General features: G+C 37.8%; 1 protein-coding gene across 1 annotated transcript in view; it reads left to right on the top strand.

Annotated features, from left to right (window-relative positions):
* VPS36 (vacuolar protein sorting 36 homolog) overlaps positions 1 to 19,217 on the top strand; it is a 30,494-nt gene that overhangs the window by 645 nt on the left and 10,632 nt on the right. The window contains exons 2-6 of the mRNA XM_070578130.1: positions 7,191 to 7,259; positions 8,701 to 8,771; positions 12,043 to 12,157; positions 13,775 to 13,864; positions 14,572 to 14,658. Coding sequence (XP_070434231.1) covers positions 7,191 to 7,259; positions 8,701 to 8,771; positions 12,043 to 12,157; positions 13,775 to 13,864; positions 14,572 to 14,658 — 432 coding nt within the window. The remainder of the gene's footprint in view (positions 1 to 7,190; positions 7,260 to 8,700; positions 8,772 to 12,042; positions 12,158 to 13,774; positions 13,865 to 14,571; positions 14,659 to 19,217) is intronic.

The following is a 19,217-nucleotide window of genomic DNA, read 5'->3' as shown; positions in this document are numbered from 1 at the left end:
CCGGGGCGGGGCCGGGCGGCTTTGAAGGGATTTCTGAAAGGAGGTGTCGGTGGGTGGCTGGGACGCCCTCGATAAGGATTCTTTATTGGGAGTTACTTTAGAGAGCAGCCTGTCCCGTGATGTCGCGGGCCCTGCCGGGTGGTCCAGGCGGCACCCTTCCCAGATGCGTTTGCACATTAGGAGGAGAAATAGGAACTGTGTGTAAACATTGTGTGGAGACGTCAAACTACGGGCATTTCATCCTATTCTAGCTGAAATGGATAGGCTGGAATTAGGAAAATTTTAAAAACACGTTTACTCACTAGCAGTTTCAGTTCCCAGAAGTTTTCACTTGCCCCCCCCCCCCCCTTCCCTGCAGTTTGGTTCATGAAACTTCCTTCTGTGCTTCTGCACTCGTTCGTGGAGCTGCTCGGTGCTTGCAGAAGCCTGGGCTTCCTTCCTCCTGGATGCTGGAGGGCAGGGGTTACCCCGCTGCGACAGGGGACCCAGGTGTTCTGCCTCCCGTAGGGCGTTTCCCACGTACTGTTTGGCCTGCATTGTTGAGTCAAGGTCTTTCTCTTAAATATTTGCTTGGACTTACTCCATTTACTGCCTCATTCTTTTTTTCACTTGATCTCACTTGGGTTTGCATCTTTTGGTTGGAGTGACAGCTCAGTGTTTTTGTTTTTTACACCAAGGTCCCACCTTTGGAACTGTTTTCAGTGGGAAGCGTAATCAACCTGCGTTAGCCGGTTTGGCTACGCCCCTACTCTCAGAACCCATGCTGACAGTGATGCGGTGATCTTCAAAGACTTTTCCAAAGCCACTCCCTACAGAAAGTCACGCTTTCTCTGAGCACCACACTCTGTCGTTCTTTGTGATTCCAGTATGCAAATTAGGAACACTCTGCCTGGCACATAATATAACTGTGATATATTTAAAACAATAAAAAAATCAAAACCATTGGTACCTGTATATAAAAAACCATTACTAAACCAGCAAATTCTAGTTTTTGCTTTTAAATGTCTTGCTTTCTGTTTTAGCAGACAAGTAGATATAGGTATCAGAGGATTAAGAAGAAAGCTGTGGGAAAACTAGTTGAGAGCCTTTGATCTAGCCAAGAATTCTCAACTGTTCTAAAAGCTGGGCGTGGTGAGAGAGGGGTGTGGTTGTCTTGAGTTGAAGCAGAGCTCTAAGAGGAGCCTGCTCCACGCTGTGGCCCCTGGGCTGGGTCTACTCAGTCACTTGCTGAGCTGTCCCTAGTATGGCTGCGGGCCAGGCTGATTCCTGGGGGAACATCCTGTGTCCTGGCTTCCTCCTCTGCTGGAAGGCTTCCAGACCTCACGTGGTCTAAAGACTCTAGGAAGCTGCACATAGGCCTCCAGGTCTGATCAAGTTTCCTTTCAAAATCTTTCACTGGCTCCATTGATCTAGGTACTGCCGTCCAGGCTTCTTAGCCTTCATGGCTTTGGAGCCCAACACGTTCCCCAGGTGAGTGTGCAGTGGCTGTCTCAGAGACCAGCTGGGCGCTCCTGGAGGGCAGGAAGGGTGCCTTACTCAGCCTTGTTATTTTCTGGCTCATTGTGGGTATGAAATATGTTTTTTTAAAAACCCTGAATAAGTGGAGCATCTACTCTGTCCCAATAATTTTGTACATGATCTCGTTCAATCCTCTCACCGGACATGTGAGGTGAGCATTTTACTGAATGAGAAAATAACTCGCAGAGAGAAAGTGACTTGCCCAAGATCCACAGAATTAGTTATCAGGAGAGACAGGAGTTAAATATCTGTTGATCAGACTCCCACAGCTTTGTTCACTGCGCTGCGGCACTTCAAAAATACAGCAGTCACCCGTGGCAGCCTCTTTGTGTAATGTTTGATATAGCTAATCCTCCCACAGATGAGGACAGAGACCCTCAGTTGACAGTAGAGAAAAACTGTGACCTGTCCAAGGTCCACAATTAGTGATTGGTGGAGCGAGAATAGGCTGTTCTTCCCACCGCCCAGGTGCCTCTTGTGAATAAATTCGTGCTTGCTTGTTTATACAGGCATGGATTTCATGGGCCCAGTATGACCACATAGTGTGTTTTCATAAGCAGTGTGGACAGGTCATTTGTTTCAATTCACAGAAGCTTCTCTAGCCTCAGCCAAGTTACAAAATAATGTAAGAAGTGTGTTAAAATAATGTTAGTAGTGTGTAAAGTGACAAGTTGGCAGCATATACTAGAAGGTTTAGAAAATGTTTATTTTCTTACAGCTAGCTATTTTACTTCTAGGAATTTACCCTTGGGAAATTATCAGAGAGGCAGAAAAATATAATGAATGAGGATGCTCGTCTCAGCTTTATTATATATTATATATTATATATTATTAGGGAAAAATTGGAAGCAGTCTGAATGTCCACCAAAGGGGTTGGTTAATTAAATCTGACATGCCCTAATCAGTATGAGGAATTGCTAATGATAGGCTGCTAAGTGAAAAAAGCAAGTTACAGAACTGTAAATATCATGGCCTCATTTTATCTAAAGATTGTACACACACACACATACATATATGTATACACGTACACATATACATGCATGTCTACGTGTATACCTGTGTGTGTATACACAGACACACTGCCTAATATGATTATGAGTGATTTTCATTTTCTTTTTTAGACTTTAAAAAAATGTTTTGCAGATTTTCAATAGTGTATTACTTTTATAACAGAAAAATGTTAAATTAAAAACAAAAGAAGCGCAATCAGAGCTTATTCAGCAAATGCCTAAATTAGATCAAGTTTTTAAGTAGTTAACATTATTCTACCTCTGAATGGTAGAAGCAAACCAGCTGAAACTTGTCTGTCAGATTTAGCTCATAATCCCTGGAATGCCTGAAGGGAACTATTACACAATTTCTTCCTTGGAGCAGCAGCGTTTTTCATTTGCACATTCTTAATTGACATAGCAAGGGAACATACTCTGGCTTCAGCTTTACATTCACATCCTTATACTTGGATTTCAGTAAGATAACATGCAGTTTCTTAATCAGAGTTGTTATGCTCTGATGTAGCATCATGTACTCTCAAGTTGATTAAATATTTTCTTTTGGAAAGGAGAAATCTTAATCATTGGCAAAAAAGAGATTTTTAAAATATCTTAATCTCACTTCTTTGGTTTCGCATACAGATTAACCAAAACATTTGAAGCCAGACTGACTTAAGTTCCAGGAATATGTATATTCTATTTCTGATTCAGAGGGAAACATGGAACTCATGAAGTTTTTTCTCAAAAGTGTTGAAATGCTTTGGTGGGAGAATCTCTCACAGAGTGTATTTCACCTAGATGGTTCAGGAGGTCTCTTACCGTTAAAGCTTATTAATCATATTATTTAATACTTTCTAATATTAATATATTAGTAATACAGTCATACCTTACTCTTAGAAAATAATTTTTTAAAATTCACATCAAAAATGTGTTGATTATTTATTATACAAGGACTTTTTTGGCAAAAAACAAAGTGTTTTGGGGCCAGCCTCGTGGCCAAGTGGTTAAGTTTGTGCGCTCTGCTTCAGTGGCCCAGGGTCCGTTGGTTCAGATCCTGGGCGCAGATGTATACACTGCTCATTGAGCCATGCTGTGGCGGCATCCCACATAGAAGAACTAGAATGACCTACAACTAGGATATACCACTATGTACTGGGGCTTTGGGGAGACAGAAGGGGGGAAAAAAAGAGGTAGATTGGCAACAGGTGGTGTTAGTTCAAGGCCAATCTTCCTCACCAAAAAGCATGCCTTAAAAAAAAAAAGTGGGCCAGCCCCGTTGCGCAGCAGTTAAGTACGCAGGTTGTGCTTTGGCAACCAGGGTTCACTGGTTTGGATCCTGGATGTGGACATGGCACGGTGTGGCAAGCCATGCTGTGGTAGGTGTCACACATATCAAGTAGAGGAAGATGTTAGCTCAGGACCAGTCCTCCTCGGGAAAAAGAGGAGGATTGGCAGATGTTAGCTCAGGGCTAATCTTCCTTGAAAAAAATAAAATAAAATAAAAAATTTTTTAAAAAGTAGTTGTTTAAAAACAAAGTTTTTCTGCATATGTTTGATTTAACAAGAAATAATTTATATACATTTGAGAGTTACATGAAGTTATATATGCCTGTAACAAATTTCTTTATCATTTTTTTAATTAGACAAATAATGAAGTTGTTAAATATGGGTAAGCCAATAGAAGAAACTTGAAATAATCAGTAATCCTAGTACCCACAAACAGTTACTTTAGGCATATTCTGTGTGTGTGTGTTTGTGAGTGTGTGTATGTGTTTGTGAGTGTGTGTGTGTAATCATGCTATCTATACAATTTTTTTAAAATGTTTTTATTTATTTTTTATTTTTTAATGAGGAAGATTCACCCTGAGCTAACATCTGTTGCCAATCTTCTGCTTTTTTTTTTTGCTTGAGGAAACTAGCCCTCAGCCAACATCTGTGCCAGTCTTCCTCTGTCTTGTATGTGGGTCGCCGCCACAGCATGGCTGATGAGTGGTATAGGTCAGCTTCTGGGATCCAAACCCATGAATCTGGGCCACTAAAGTGGAGCATGCTGAACTTAACCACTACACCACCAGCCTGGCCCCTATCTGTACCAGTTTGAAACCTACTTTTTTCTATATTAATATCATGAGTAGATTGTAATACATTGTCAATTGCATACATAATTAAATTTATGATTATTTTTACTTAAGAATGATATATAATGTTCTAATTGATTATCTACTTGACCAATATTTTTAATCACATATTTTAAACTCAGAAGGATTATTATTTGTAATAAACTAGACCCTCTCTAAAATGCTTTCCTTTTAGTTTGTGTTGTAAGGCAACCTTATAAATGGGACCAACTTTGGAACTTTTGAAATAATTAATTACCCCTCAACAGGGTACAAGCAAGTCCTACCTTGACAAATTCTGCTTTCTAGTAATTAGAGTTAATAAAAATGCTTTCAGTATATTTTTTGCTTTTAACGGAAATGAAGTGGTTTGATTTATTAATCTCTTGGGTTCCAACTCTAAAATTTGCTTATTTTTCAATGCATGATAGCAAATTACGAAGATTAAAGATTTGGTCCTAAGGACCTAGCTGGCATTTTTTGTGATTGTATTATAGTTGAAAAAACATTGTTACATTTATATTTTGAGTAGGTGATACAATCCCATGATAAAAATTCAAAAACCGCAAAAAGTATAAAGTTAAAAGGCTCCCTCCCACCCTTGTCTCTTTGTCACCCAGTTTCCCCTCAGAGGCCACCAGCACATCATTCTGGAGAGCTGTGTATATATGTCATACATAAGTATTTGTATAAAATATACTGTTTTTTCCATTTTAAGGTATAAATTTGTAATATACTATGCATACAAAGTTCTAAATCTTGCTTTTTGCACTTTATCTGGGTGGAGAATTTACCATATTTCATCAATTCTAAATGCACATTTCCCCCCCCACATTTTAACAGCTCTGGAATTAGGATGCATCTTACAATCAATAGCATCTTAGATTTTATCAAATACAGTAAGTCCATAACGAGTCTCCTTGTTCTTTTTAATGACTGAGTAGTCATTCGTTGTATAGAGTACATTTCCCCATTGATGGACATTAAATTGTTTTCTACCTTTTGCTTTTGACAAACAGCAGTGAAGAGCCTAGAAGCATATCATTGTACACACGTGTGAATTCCTCTGTGGTATAAATTCCTAGAAGTGCAATTATTGGGTCAAAGAATATGTGGTATTTGTATTTTTGATAGATATTAATACATTGCCCTCCATAGAGGTTGTCCCTTCAGCAATGTGTGCAAATGCTTATTTCCCCTATGCATCACAAGCACAATATTATCAAACTTTTTGACATCTGCCACTCTTATGGATTAAAGAGATTTCTTGATGTTTTCTGAATTTGCCTTTTTCTTATTATCAGTGAGATTGGGCATCTGTTAATGTATTTGAGTCACTAGTAGTTCCTCTTCTCTGAACTTTCTGTTAATAGTCTTTGCCCATTTCTCTAACAGATTATAGGCTTTTTTCTTATTGATTTGTAAGAGTATTTTATATATTGAGGAAATCAGTGCTTTGTCTCTGTTTTGGGTTACAGTTATTTTCCCCAGTTTTCCATCTTTGCTCTTGGTGGTTTTTGCCGTGAAGAATTTATGTGCATATGTGTATGTGGAATTGAATTTATCAGTCTTTTCCTCTAATGCTAATGGGTTTAATGTTTTTCTTAGAAAGACCTTCTTCACTCTGACATTATTTAAAAAATCCTCTCAAGATTTTTTTCTAGTGCTTTTATAATGTTTTTTCTTTTTAACTCATATATTTGGTCCATCTAGAACTTATTTTGCTGTAGTATGTTAGGTATAATTTCAACTTTATGTTTTTTTTCTACTGGGCACCTCAGTTGTCCCAGTGCCATTGATTGATTCTCCATCCATACTTATTTTTGTATGTGCTTGTATCTATTTCTGGATTTTCTTATTACTTAAAAATTATTTAAAAAAATTATGTGAGTGTTATACATGAATTCAATCTCATGGTAAAAAAAATTCAATCAATGTTGAAGTAGGTAGTTTTTAAAGAGGGCCCTTTGCTTCTCTTCCTTCCATTTCCTCACACTTTTTCTGAGATAATCATTGTTAACAAATCACTGAGTATTCCATTTAGACCTTTTTCTACTGCTTCTGTGTGTATGTATGTATATATATATCACACGTGTATGTATATGTATATATATGTGTATATATATATCTCACATGTAGTTTGGGGGAATATGGAGATTATCTATACCTACCTATCTATCTGTGTGATTACATTATATGTAATATGCTGTAAACTGCCTTTTCCTCCACTATGTCTATGTCTTAGAGTTCTATGATAGTCCGTCTAGCTCTACCTCATTATTCTTTTTAACATGCATGGATTCCATAGTATGAATGTAAATAGTTGATTTAGCCACTTCCCTATTGTTACACTTCTAGGTGGTTTGGAATTTTTTCCTAATTTTAGCAAGGCTGTATATATAGCTTATGAAATGTGTGGCACTGCTTCTCTTTAATTGGTGGTAAGCCTAATTCTAAAATGTGTATTTATATGATTAAGTTACTCTTGTGTAATTCGTGAGAAAGAAAATCTGGACCACACTGAGTGATATGTTATTAATATTTTGTGATAATCTTGTCTTTCTAGATAAAATTTGATGCTGGGACCCTCCTTCTCAGTACACACCGACTAATTTGGAGAGATCAGAAAAATCATGTAAGACAGAGTTTTTGCATCTGTTCTAGGTTTTAAATCGCTGAAGTTTTTATTCCCTTTCTGGCAAATCTATATGTGGATGCAATAAATTTTCATTTTCAGAATGTCAAAAGAGTGTGACCCATGTGCTCTCTTAATGGAGAGCAGATAGAGGAGTTAGGGTGTTGTCCCTCATTCAGCTCCAGAAAAGTCTGTAGTTACTGAAGAGGGAGTCACGCTGACTCTTGTCTTTTAAACACCAGTCAGATCCTACCCCATACGTGAATGTTCAGTGTGTAATGGGAACAGTTCTCCTATTCGTTGTCAGGGGTCCTTCAAAAAATTCATGCGCTCTCAAAACAGTCTGTTCTCCCTGACTGTTGTTGAGAATGAGGAGGATGCTGCGAAGTGTGTGCTTTTACCTAGATACCAAGAAGAACTGCCTCTAAGTCACTCAGCAAGAGGAGAAACCCCCTTGTTTTTTCATTTCTAGGAAGAGAGAACAGGTTATGTGTATAGAGCTGATATCTTTATTCCACAGAGCTTTAACTTGAAAGTGTGTGTGTGTGTGTAAATTTAAGCGTTGCCGGTAAAATAAGCAGTCTTTTCTACATTATTTTCATAATTCCCTCCCCTTGAAATGTCAATTCCACAAATAAACTATATACTGTACTGAGGCTCTGTGAAAGGCCACTAACCGTTGCAAAAACTGAGATTCTTTTTGCCCCTGAGAAACCAATTTTTGCCCCCTTAGTGGTGCTATTACCCTTGTTGATAATGCATGCCTTGGAACTGTTAATGTCGTCTAATTCTTTTAAAAGAAATATACATTCAGGAAAGAAATCTTTTTTGGAGGGATTGGCATCCTTAATCCATGTGTTTATAAATTAAATAATCTTTGTGTAATTCTTTGATGAGCATATAAAGAGGCTAATTTAGAAATCATTAGACCTATTAAATTAAAAACCAGTCATTTATAATAATTTTCAAAATTCAATGTACTAATAAAGGGAAACTACATGAGTGTTTTCTGTTAAAAATGAATTGTGGGTGGATGAGTGAAGGCTAGAAAATTATAAAGAAGAAAAATCACCCATATGACACATTTCTTAAAGTTGTTTTGATTTACCTGTTCTATTTTTTGTCTTCCATATAAGAATATATTATATGTAAAAAGAATATATTATATGTAAAAAGTTTTCACATAAATACTGCTTTTTAAAAGATGTACCTACTGTAAAAACAAAGGAAGTTACAGCAGCTTTTAAACCTCTTATTTCTTTCATGTAGCAAAATGCCAGTATTGTTTTCATTCAGTTTTTCCTCGTTTATTTAAGGAATAAAATCACATTCTTATTTTTATTATTAGGTATCTTAAAGGTATATGGCACTCTATTAATGCTATAAAACAACGATTTCTGACGAGTCTCCTGAATCGTGTTTTCCATCAATTTCCTCCTAGGAATGCTGCATGGCCATTCTTCTTTCCCAAATTGTATTTATTGAAGAACAGGCAGCTGGAATTGGGAAAAGGTAAGGTCTATATATTACGGACTTTATTCACAAAAATGTTTCCAGTCAAGCTGTTATCACTAACTTAGTTGCTCAATTGCTGTGCTGTGAGTGCACATGTGGGAATGAATCTGTTGATTGTGTTTGGGGGCTTTATAAATAAAAGGAGTTCCCCGTAGATGGTATTTTCCCACCTTAAACTCATTGATGAATGGAAGTCATTTTTTTTTTTGAATTATTTTATTGAGGTCATAATGGTTTATAACATTGAAATTTCGGGTGTACATTATTATTTATCAGTTTTTGTATGGACTGCATTGTGCTCTCCATCAATAGTCCAGTTTTTATCCATGACCATACATATGTACCCCTTTACCCTTTTTGCCCCCTCCTCCCCACCCCCTTCCCCTCTGCTAACCACTTAATCTATTCTCTTTGTCCATGTGTTTGTCTGTCTTCCAACTATGAGTGAAATCACATGATTTTTGTCTTTCTCTGTCTGGCTTAGTTCACTTAATATCATACCCTTGAGGTCCATCCATGTTATTGCAAATGGGATGATTTTGTCTTTTTAAATTGCTAAGTAGTATTCCATTGTATATATATATATATATAACATCTTCTTTATCCATTCATCAGTTGATGGGCCTTTGGGTTGCTGGAAGTCATTCTTTAAAGCATGAATCAAATACTAAGGTTTGCTATAATATCCTTGGGTGATAATAAATGTGGGCCAGCTATCTCTGTATATATTTCCACAAACATTTGCTTTTACATGTCTGTGTATGTATCATTCAGTACTTAAAATCAGAACTGACCTGTCTGAGAAAAATAACTGAGTTTGCTCCTATTTCTAGTTGATCATTAAGTTTCTCAACTTTGACTTTTTCAGGTATTAGTATTAAATAGAGTATCATAATAGTTATTGTCCAAATTGGGCCATTTATAAGAGTACTGGGGGTGCTGTGTACAGTTAGACCAGGGCAAGCATAAAATGGTTCTGTCCCAGGCAGATCAGGAGATGTGCTCCCCCTGGTTTAAAGCTACAGGTTAAAGTCCTTCTGTTTATTCAAGTATATCAAAATTCTGGCTTTATATTTTAAGTATGCATAATTGAGGGCAACTTATGAACAAATACTGCTGATAAGGAATTTTTTTTTTTCCATGTGGGCTGATCTTTAGCTTTAGCTGAGTTAGGTACTTCAGTAGAAGTTAAACAAATGTTGAGCTTCACTGAAAATGCAATGTGTGCCTTAATTATAATGATGTAGCTAGCATAAGAGATTGCTTGGCATAAAAGAAACTAACCAACATTTTGAAAAGTTTAATAAGGCATAGATTTCTAGAGTAGGCTATTTCTCTGATTTATATTTTCCCCCTTGTCACTTTTCTCCATCTTACTAAGTTCTTTTTTTAAATTGAGGTATAATTGGCATACAGCATTATATTAGTTTCAGGTGTACGACATAATTCATTATTTGTATATGTTGCTTTTCTGATTAAGTTCTACAAAGTGAAACTTTAAAAGTGTTCCAGATCATTTGCATTTTCCCCTGCTTTGCCAAGGAAATCTAAACTCTCTAACAAAATTACTTAAAATATTTACCTTCACATTAGTGTCTTATTTTTAAACATCTCCACTGAGGAGGAATTCACTAATGTGGCCACGTTAACTTTTCTCCAGTGTTCTCTTCAGTTCCCAGCTCCTCCCCCCAAACAATTACCGTATCTCATGATTCAAAGGTGTATGCATATTTTAACCTTTTAACATCTCTGAACCCAAGATGCTTCTTGGATTTGGTGAATTTAAAATTGATGAAATATGGTAACTGAATAACTTAAGAAATGAATATATGAAAAAATTGGCCTGGATCTTTTATGCTGACTTTTGGATTTTTAAACTTCATTTTGTATCATTCTCTTTTAGCTTTTCACTGGATTTCCTTTGACAAAATCTGATAGTAGCTCAGGTTTTTTCGTTTTAAAGATTCTGTAATACCTTTGCTCAGTCACTTTATCCTAATTGCCATGGTTTTGTTGTGGTACTTGACAGTGCATTTCAGAGAGTCCTGTGGTTCTGGTTGCACAGTTGCTGTGCTCACTCCACTTAAAGATGTTCACCACAAAGGAACAGATGGAGGAATAGGCCCCAGGTCACTAACCAAGGCACCCGTTCTGTTGAGGAGGCCTCACACATGGTCTGTCAGTTTTACAGTGATGTTTAGGCAACTTATGGGCCTAAACAAAGTAAAATTGAGTAATAGGTGAATCTGTAATGTGGTCAGAAAGAGAAGCTCTAAGCTGGGTATCCAAGATATTTGAGTTTTTGGTTTTGCTCATCTTTATAGAAGATTGTTTACTGAGCAGGCTGGGAAAAAAAGAGGAAAAAAGACTTATAAAACTGAACAAATACAGTGGTATTTTTACTAGCATAGAAGATCACGGTAGTCATAAAGATTGTGGTAGCTTGTATTCCTAGAGTAGGAGTGTTTCGAGAATTATTTTTGCTATTGGATATCTTTCTAGATCATGCTGTTGACTGAGTGATATTTTCCAAAAATGACACTGTAGAATGTTAGTTTTGGATGGAGTTTTAATAAAACGTCAGCTGGTCAGTTTTACCCAGATAAGTTTTCACATTTTGTTTTCAAACAAGTAAAGAAATATGCTCTGCAGAGATGATAGGCCCCCTGGCAACCTCGGGAGATGACTCTGTAGATGGGAAACCCCAATCATAAACCAAAATCGTAAACCACCCCAAATTATGAGAAGTTATTTTGAACTTATTTCCTAAAACCACATTTTTATTAATCTGTAGAGCTAGTAACCTGAACTTTTTGGTTCATAGTTTGTAAGTTTTAAGTAGAGATCGTTTTGTTTTGTTTTGTTTTTTTAAATTTTATTTTTCCTTTTTCTCCCCAAAGCCCCCTAGTACATAGTTGTGTATTTTTAGCAGTGGGTCCTTCTAGTTGTGGCATGTGGGACACTGCCTCATCATGGCCTGATGAGCGGTGTCATGTCCGTGCCCAGGATTTGAACCAGGTAAACCCTGGGCCGCTGCAGTGAAGCACGTGAACTTAACCACTTGGCCACGGGTCCGGCCCCTAAGTAGAGATAGTTTTTAAAGGTTCATTAATAATAAATGAATACAAACTTTAGAAGGATTCCTTTTAGGATGTTCTTTGTTTCTGCCTGAATTTTAAAAGTGATCTGAAATATGTTAAAAGTTATAAAAATAGAGTTAGCGATTTTTAAAGGACAATTAAATACATTACATTCACCCTTTCTTTAGTGCCAAAATAGTGGTTCACCTTCACCCAGCTCCTCCAAACAAAGAACCTGGTCCGTTCCAGAGTAGTAGGAACTCCTACATCAAACTCTCCTTCAAAGAGCATGGCCAGATTGAGGTAAGTTTCTAAAGGGATAAAATTGACCAGAAATGTGTTCTTGTATGTATTTTTGTTATTGTCTGTTAATATGATGGAGGGCAATATTGTACAACACACCAGATTTCACCAGACTTTTACAATAAAATTTTTATGATATCTTAAGCCTTATCAGTGGAGAATATGAAGTTTAGGTTTCAGTGGGAACAGGAAGCAGGAGGGTGTGGTCACAAGGAAGGTGCCGAGGCTGGAAATGTGCTGAGTCATGCCATTGGGCCCCTAGTAAAGTTTTGAGGTGTAGTTTGGTTAAAGGACAGAGTATAATGCAGTGAAATGTTAAACTACCTCAGTATCTGAAAGCTCACCAGCCTTAAATCAGTCAGTCAATCTTGATTAACTCCACACAAATCTGATCACCTAAGTACTTATTCCATAGTATGATAGTTTATATGTCCTGATTAATAAGTTGCTGTGCAAGTATTCTTTACCAATGTGTGTTTATCTCGGCATCGATAGCATTGTTGACAAAAATAATCCATAACCAATCTATAAATGAAAATTTGGGTGAGTTTATTCTGAGCTGAAATCTGAGGATTGTAACCCGGGAGAGTCTTTCCACAAAGGAACAGAGCACTCCAAAGAAGTGGGGATATACACGGTGGTTATATACCCTCAAAGAGTATGTTTCACATATGATTGAAATGTCCCTTTTACAATAGTCACGAGGGTGCTCTGTCAGCACAGCGATTGATGGAAACAGCAGATAGGTCTGCTCTCTCAGTGAACCCTGCAGGGTGGCAGGTCTGTTGCCTCGAGCTGGGCAGTCACAGATGAGCGCTGCAGTCAGTTCCCAGCCTAAAGAAAGATGCTTAATCTTTAAGGAGATGCCAACGTTGGGGGGGGGGAGGGAAGTTGCTCCTTTATCTCAAAATGTCTAAGCAGATATACAATGTGTGCTCAATGGCCAGTCAGGCCCTTTTGGAAAAAAAAAAACGAAGTCAGGCCGAATTAGGTTTATACCAAATGGCTTCCTCATATACTCCAATATATCCTATTGCTTGCCATTTCAATTTGTCAGCATCAATTACTTAAGCTCTTTTTTTCTTTTACAGCACCTCACCCAGGGCTCCTCTCACAGTAGGCACTAAGAAAATATAAGTGACTAACTGAAGTCATTCTCACCCTAGTAGAAAAATATCATTGATTTTTTTGTGAGCATAGGCATTTTTGGCCCCAATTTCTGGCTTCACATTTTAACTAGACAGATTATTTTCTGCTTCCTTGATGGATAATAGTTGTATATTTTTCTTGGCACTGTGCCTGTTTTGCTATAGATTGAAAACAATCCACATATGCAGGATTGTTTAAAGTAAGGCTGTTTATTTCATTGTCACTCATCTCTTTGTTGAGAATAGCGCACATTCTATAGAAGGTCAGTTCCTTTTTTTTTCCTTTTGTACTTTCTGAAGTTGATCCAAGAAAAGAACTTCCTTTGATTTCTTTTGATGTCTCTGAGAATTCTAGGCTTGTTGGAAGTGACTGAACAGGCCTTTCAACTAAAGAAATGTTAAGTAATAATTTGTATGAGGATGTCACAGCCTGACTGACTCATTTCAAGTGTATGTATGTGCATAACAGTTTTACAGGCGTTTATCAGAAGAAATGACCCAGAGAAGATGGGAGAATATGCCAGTTTCCCAGTCATTACAAACAAATAGAGGACCCCAGGTATTTGGAAAGCTGTTTTTTAGTTCAGTATTTTCAGCCTTGTACTTGCATCATTAAGGGAAAAGATTTCTGTGGTTATAAAACTTGCCAGAAAGAAAATAATGAGATACTGACTAAAAATGTATTTTCTCAGAACCTAATTAGTGCTCTGTAGACAGTAAATACTTAGTAAAAATAAATGACTGCTTACTGGAGTGATTCTTGGGGTGGTGGAAGTTAGAGTCTACTCACTGCGTTCTGTTATATATTCGTTGTGGCATCTGAGGAAACAGTACCACTGGGTGTCGTTTCCCAGGCCAGTCTAAATTAACCACCAGCTGTAGGCAGACATTCAAGTGTGGAAAAGTAGCTTGTATAATTAACTGTCAAGCACCAAAATTTTAACTACAATTTTTTGCACATTATTACATGTTATACATAATAGCTTGCCAAAGGACAAAAATGAATAGGAAATTAAATTTATATCTAAAATGCACAGTAAAAATATGCCATTTATTGTATGTTCAGTTTTTCTTTATAATAATTTGAAGAGCATTATGTTATGGCAAGAAACCAACAAATGTTTTGAAAGGAAACTAGTATTTGTATGCTGTTTTTCTTTGGTTCTTTGTGCGTCCTTTCCCGCCATTGAAAACACAATGTGGCGGGTTATAAAAGATCGTGTCCTTCCTATTTTGTATGTTTTATTTTCTACTTTTGTTTTTCAGCCAGGAAGAATAAGAGCTGTAGGAATTGTAGGTATTGAAAGGAAACTGGAAGAAAAAAGAAAAGAAACTGACAAAAACATTTCTGAGGTAACTCTTACACAAGTTCTGGTCAGCTGTCTTTTTCAGCCATTTGTATTTATCTTTTTGGATACAGCTTTGACTAAGTCCATTCTGTGTACTGGCATGTATTTAGTTTGCCTAAAGCCACATAGTCTCTTATTCCATTTAACAGATCTATTTCAGGTTGGTGTAATTTAGCCAAAACGTGTTTTAAAAATCTTTTCCAAAAATCTTTTAAAAAAGAAATGCAAATTTGTTTTCTGTGATGTTAGAAAACATTGTGGATTGCTGTCTGTAAATTTTAAAGTCTAGATGGAGTATTGGAAGATACTCCTGATAAATTCAGGGTCCTCTTTAAAATTTATTCTGGATGTTTGGTTAACTTGGTCGAGGGAAATTGCTGTTCTGTGGCCCTTGATCCTGGCTGGACACCACACTGTTTTATGCTGATGACCGCTCAGGGACCAGAAGCAGAGACAGTAAGAATGGCTCAAACCAGGCCATCACTTCCACAGGAGAACGACTCTGAGCATGTGACAATACAGTGTTTCTGAAGCTTCCTCATATATGAGGAAATTCAAGTGAAGGGGAAAGAACTCTAGTTGAGAAAACCAGTTATGCGTTAGATTCCGCAGTTAGTTAATATATCTAAACATATTTGTTTTCCCGTGTTTATATAACAGTGGTCTTAGGTTTTTATAAAATTATAGTATGAAGTAATTCTTCAGTTTTTATGATAGTTTTTAAGTAAAATTCAGTTGATTAGTGCTGTTCATAGAATTTCAGAGATGTAATCAATCAAAGTCAAAACTGCAAATAGTTACTGAAAACTTGTATTAGTCAAGTTTCTCCGGAGAAACAGAACCAATAGGAGATAGATAGAGATATCGATCTCTTTCTAGATACAGCTATATCTCTATATTTATATCTCTCTCTATATGTACACATGAGATTTATTATAGGGAGTTGGCTCATGTGATTGTGGGGACTGAGAAGTCCCACAATCTGCCATCTGCAAGCTGGTGACCCAGGAAAGCTAGTGATGTAAATTCTAATCTGAGTCCGAAGGCCTGAGAACGAGGAGCGCTGATGGCGTTAAGTCCCAGTCCAAGGGCAGGAGAAGACTGATGTCTCAGCTCGAAGCCATCAGGCAGAGGAAGAAGGCGTTCTCCCCTCCTCCAGCTTTTTATTCCTTCAGGCCCTCAGCAGACTGGATGAGACCAACAAACATAGAGGGTGGCGATCTGCTTTACTCAGTCTGCTGATTCAAATGCTAACCTCATGTGGAAACACCCTCACGGACACACTCAGGATAATGTTTGATTAAGACCTGGGTGCCCTAGGATCTAGTCATGTTGACACATAAAATGAACCATCATAGTACCTATTCTGGGCCCACTAATTGAAAATACAGATTATTGTTGAGGAACAAAGGGTATTTGAAGTGCCCGTGGTCTAGGGTTGCTGATCGCATATTTATGGTAAAGTTGTACGTGTTCCTTAGCCCTGTGAATTTCCTGCAAATTGGCAGCTGGATCCAGAGGCTTGATCAGATTCAGGAGGTACATCATGTCTTTGTTTATGATGTTGGCAGCTGTTAATGTTCAGTGCATAGATCTCTTGGTTCATTTGTGGTTGCAATTGGTGATATTTTATGATTTATTTTTCATTTATTGGAATGCTTTTTAAAGAGATGCTTCCCTTCACTATTTGGCTACTCAGTGATACAGTGCATGCGGGGAAGACAGGATGAGTGCTTTTTCCTTTACCATCAGGATGATAAATTGTTCTTTGTCATCCTCCAAAGGTGACTAATTAGATTTTTTCCGTATATTATTATGAATTTGTAAATTTTAACATATTTGATGGGTTTCAACCAATTGCAGTTATCCTCTTTTAAGCACAAATTGTCCCATCTTTGGCCAGTGGGAGCCTCTTCAAGTTGGCTCCTGAGTGCTTTCCATGTGATGTGGTGGACTTTGATAGCTTCCTCAATATCTGGTGTGACAAAAGTCCCAGGACCGTCTTGTACATTTCCTGCCCCAGATCTGTAATCTGAGAAGCTGTGGTTTCTTTTAGTAGGAAATAGTATTTCAGAACCACAGTCTGCCTGCCGGGCATATGCATCTCTATTGGGTTGATCTTCATTTCTAGGCCTTTTCAGTGGAAGCAGGATTTTTTCTTTGTTTGTTTAAATATAAGTGGGTCACGAGGTCATACTGATACTTCCTTTCAAATTTAGGACTTGCTATCAAATAATTACTAAAACATTTAAAAAGAATTTTTTATGTATATTCTCTCCATTCTTCCCGCCTTTTAAAAATAGGTGTGTTGTATCTATATCGTCTGAGCATTCAAGCACTACAGACACTTGCCCTTTGGCGCTCAGCAGTCTCAGCTTTCTAAGTAACTGCATGTGTGAAATCGCCAGTCCGTATGGTGACCTCCTCTATTCTTTTTGGTCGTCTGAAGCTCATCTTCTAGTAGATTTTTCAGAAAGTGCTCATGGGAACAGTGTTCCCTGAGTTCTGGCTTGTTTGTGTTCCATACACATGAAGGTCAGTTTCTGTGGATTTAAAATCCTTGGCTTATATTTTCTTTGCTCGAGTGCCTTCAATATGTTACTTTCAATTTTTTGTCTGGCATGAAGTGTTGCTGCCAAAGAGTGATGATAATCTAATTTTTCTCCCCTTAAAACTCACTTGCTATTTTTCTTAGATGCCCAAATGTTGTTTTTCTTTTCTTATAAAGCCCAGTAATTTTACAGGAATGTGTCTATTTTTTAGTTATTCTAGGTTGTTATTCTCAGGTACACAATGTGCTTCAACATTTAGTTTCATAAATTTTTTCTTTTAATTTCAGGGAAGTTTTTCTATATTATCATTTTCAATAGCTGCTCTGATGTTTTCTCCTGAGACTCCTATTAGCTGTATGTTGCCTGTCTTCACTGTTTGTGACTTTCTTTCAACCCCTTTTTGTCTCTTTCTTCATTTCTTTTCTATTTAGAAAATTTTCCTCTTTTTCACTTGTTTTTCTTAAGATATTATCTGTTGTGTTTATTCAGTCTTGTGTTCTTTCTAGTGTAGTCTTTATTTCGGAAATGATTTTTTAAAAAATTCTTTCCTGAATCTTGTCACCTCGTTTCTGATTTATATTGCCCTTTCACAGCTTGTGTCATTTTATTAACATCTGTCAGCTCATCATGAAATAGAAGGTTAAATTTTGATCTGATCCGTGAGCATAGCTTTCTGGTATGCTTTCATTGTACTGCCATTCTGCTCCTTATTTTCTTTTTTCCTATAATAATTCTGTGTGGGATTTGACCATGCTACTTTGCTGTTGCTAATTTTCATATGAGATTAGTTTTCCTGACCTTTTAGAGGAGGATCTAGTTCAGGGTAGCTTTTCTTCTTCCAGGGAGCTCACTCTCTGCTGTGTTCATGCTGTGTTCCAAAAGGGGGCAGCTTGTTTTCTCTGCTTCCCTGACCCTGTTCCCATCCTCTGCTTCTATCTGGACCTTTTTTCCCTTTCTCTCGATTATCCCGCCCTTGCTCAGTTTCTGATTCCTCTCTCAGTAGTTTCTCCCCACTGGGGGTGGCTGTCCCGGAGGGTCAGTTTCCAGAGTTCATAGGCAGCTTCAGTCCTTCTGAGGACCCCTTGGACCACCCACTACTGAAGTGGGCAGAACCCTCCCAATTTTAGTTGCTGTTCTCAGATTGGCCCGACTCACCTTCCCCTGACTTCCTGTTGGCTCTTTTGGGGCTCTCTTCTCACACTTACCAGTCACCCTGTTGCTTCCCTTTTCCTTCTCTGGCCTAGATGCTGATGTCTTGCAGGTCTTGTGCTGTTGGTGGTTTGTCCCCACCTGCTTGTATCTTGGGGTTTTTGTAGATATCTTGTCCCTTACTTTTGTCGTATATGCTGCCTGTGGGTTTTTGGTTTTGAAATCTAGTTGATCTCTATGTTTTTATGTTGGGATTTGGAGAGATTCAAAAACTATGCTGCCACAGCCACCATCTTCCCAGAATCCTGGATTCTTACTATCCAGAGAAATAATCATCTCAGAGCTTGTGACTAGATTTGGAACCAGGGTTATGAGAACTCAGGCCTCCTGATTTGCAGGCAAGTGTAGTCTGCTACATCATGGCCACTCTCTTTGCCACCCAGAAGGTGCTATCACTGTCTTCTTTCAGTGACTTTTGTTGTCATCCTTTTTTTGTGACACTTTTGGAGATGGCATGTATCAGTGAACTAATTTTGCACATTACATGAGCCATGCATCAGGTGTTTTGGATAGTGTGGTGATGAGCCAGACAGGCAGGCAAACAGGCATGCCCTTCGTGTGAGAAACACTGTGTTAGGAGAAAATCATGGCCATAATAGGAACACATAACATGACCCCTAACCTCAGAGTCAGAGAAGGCTTTTGGTAGAAGTGATGGAAGTCAAGGCCTCACAGATGAGCAGATGCTAGTGGATGACCATAGGATAAGAGGATCTAGGTGGAGGGAACAGAGTATACAAAGGCACGGAATCGAAAATATTGAAACAGAATTCAAGAATATATTAGTCGTTATTGAAACTAA

The sequence above is a fragment of the Equus przewalskii genome, chromosome 16 (genome assembly GCF_037783145.1).
Source record: "Equus przewalskii isolate Varuska chromosome 16, EquPr2, whole genome shotgun sequence".
Classification (NCBI taxonomy): domain Eukaryota; kingdom Metazoa; phylum Chordata; class Mammalia; order Perissodactyla; family Equidae; genus Equus; species Equus przewalskii.
This window is presented reverse-complemented; position numbering and strand designations above follow the sequence as displayed.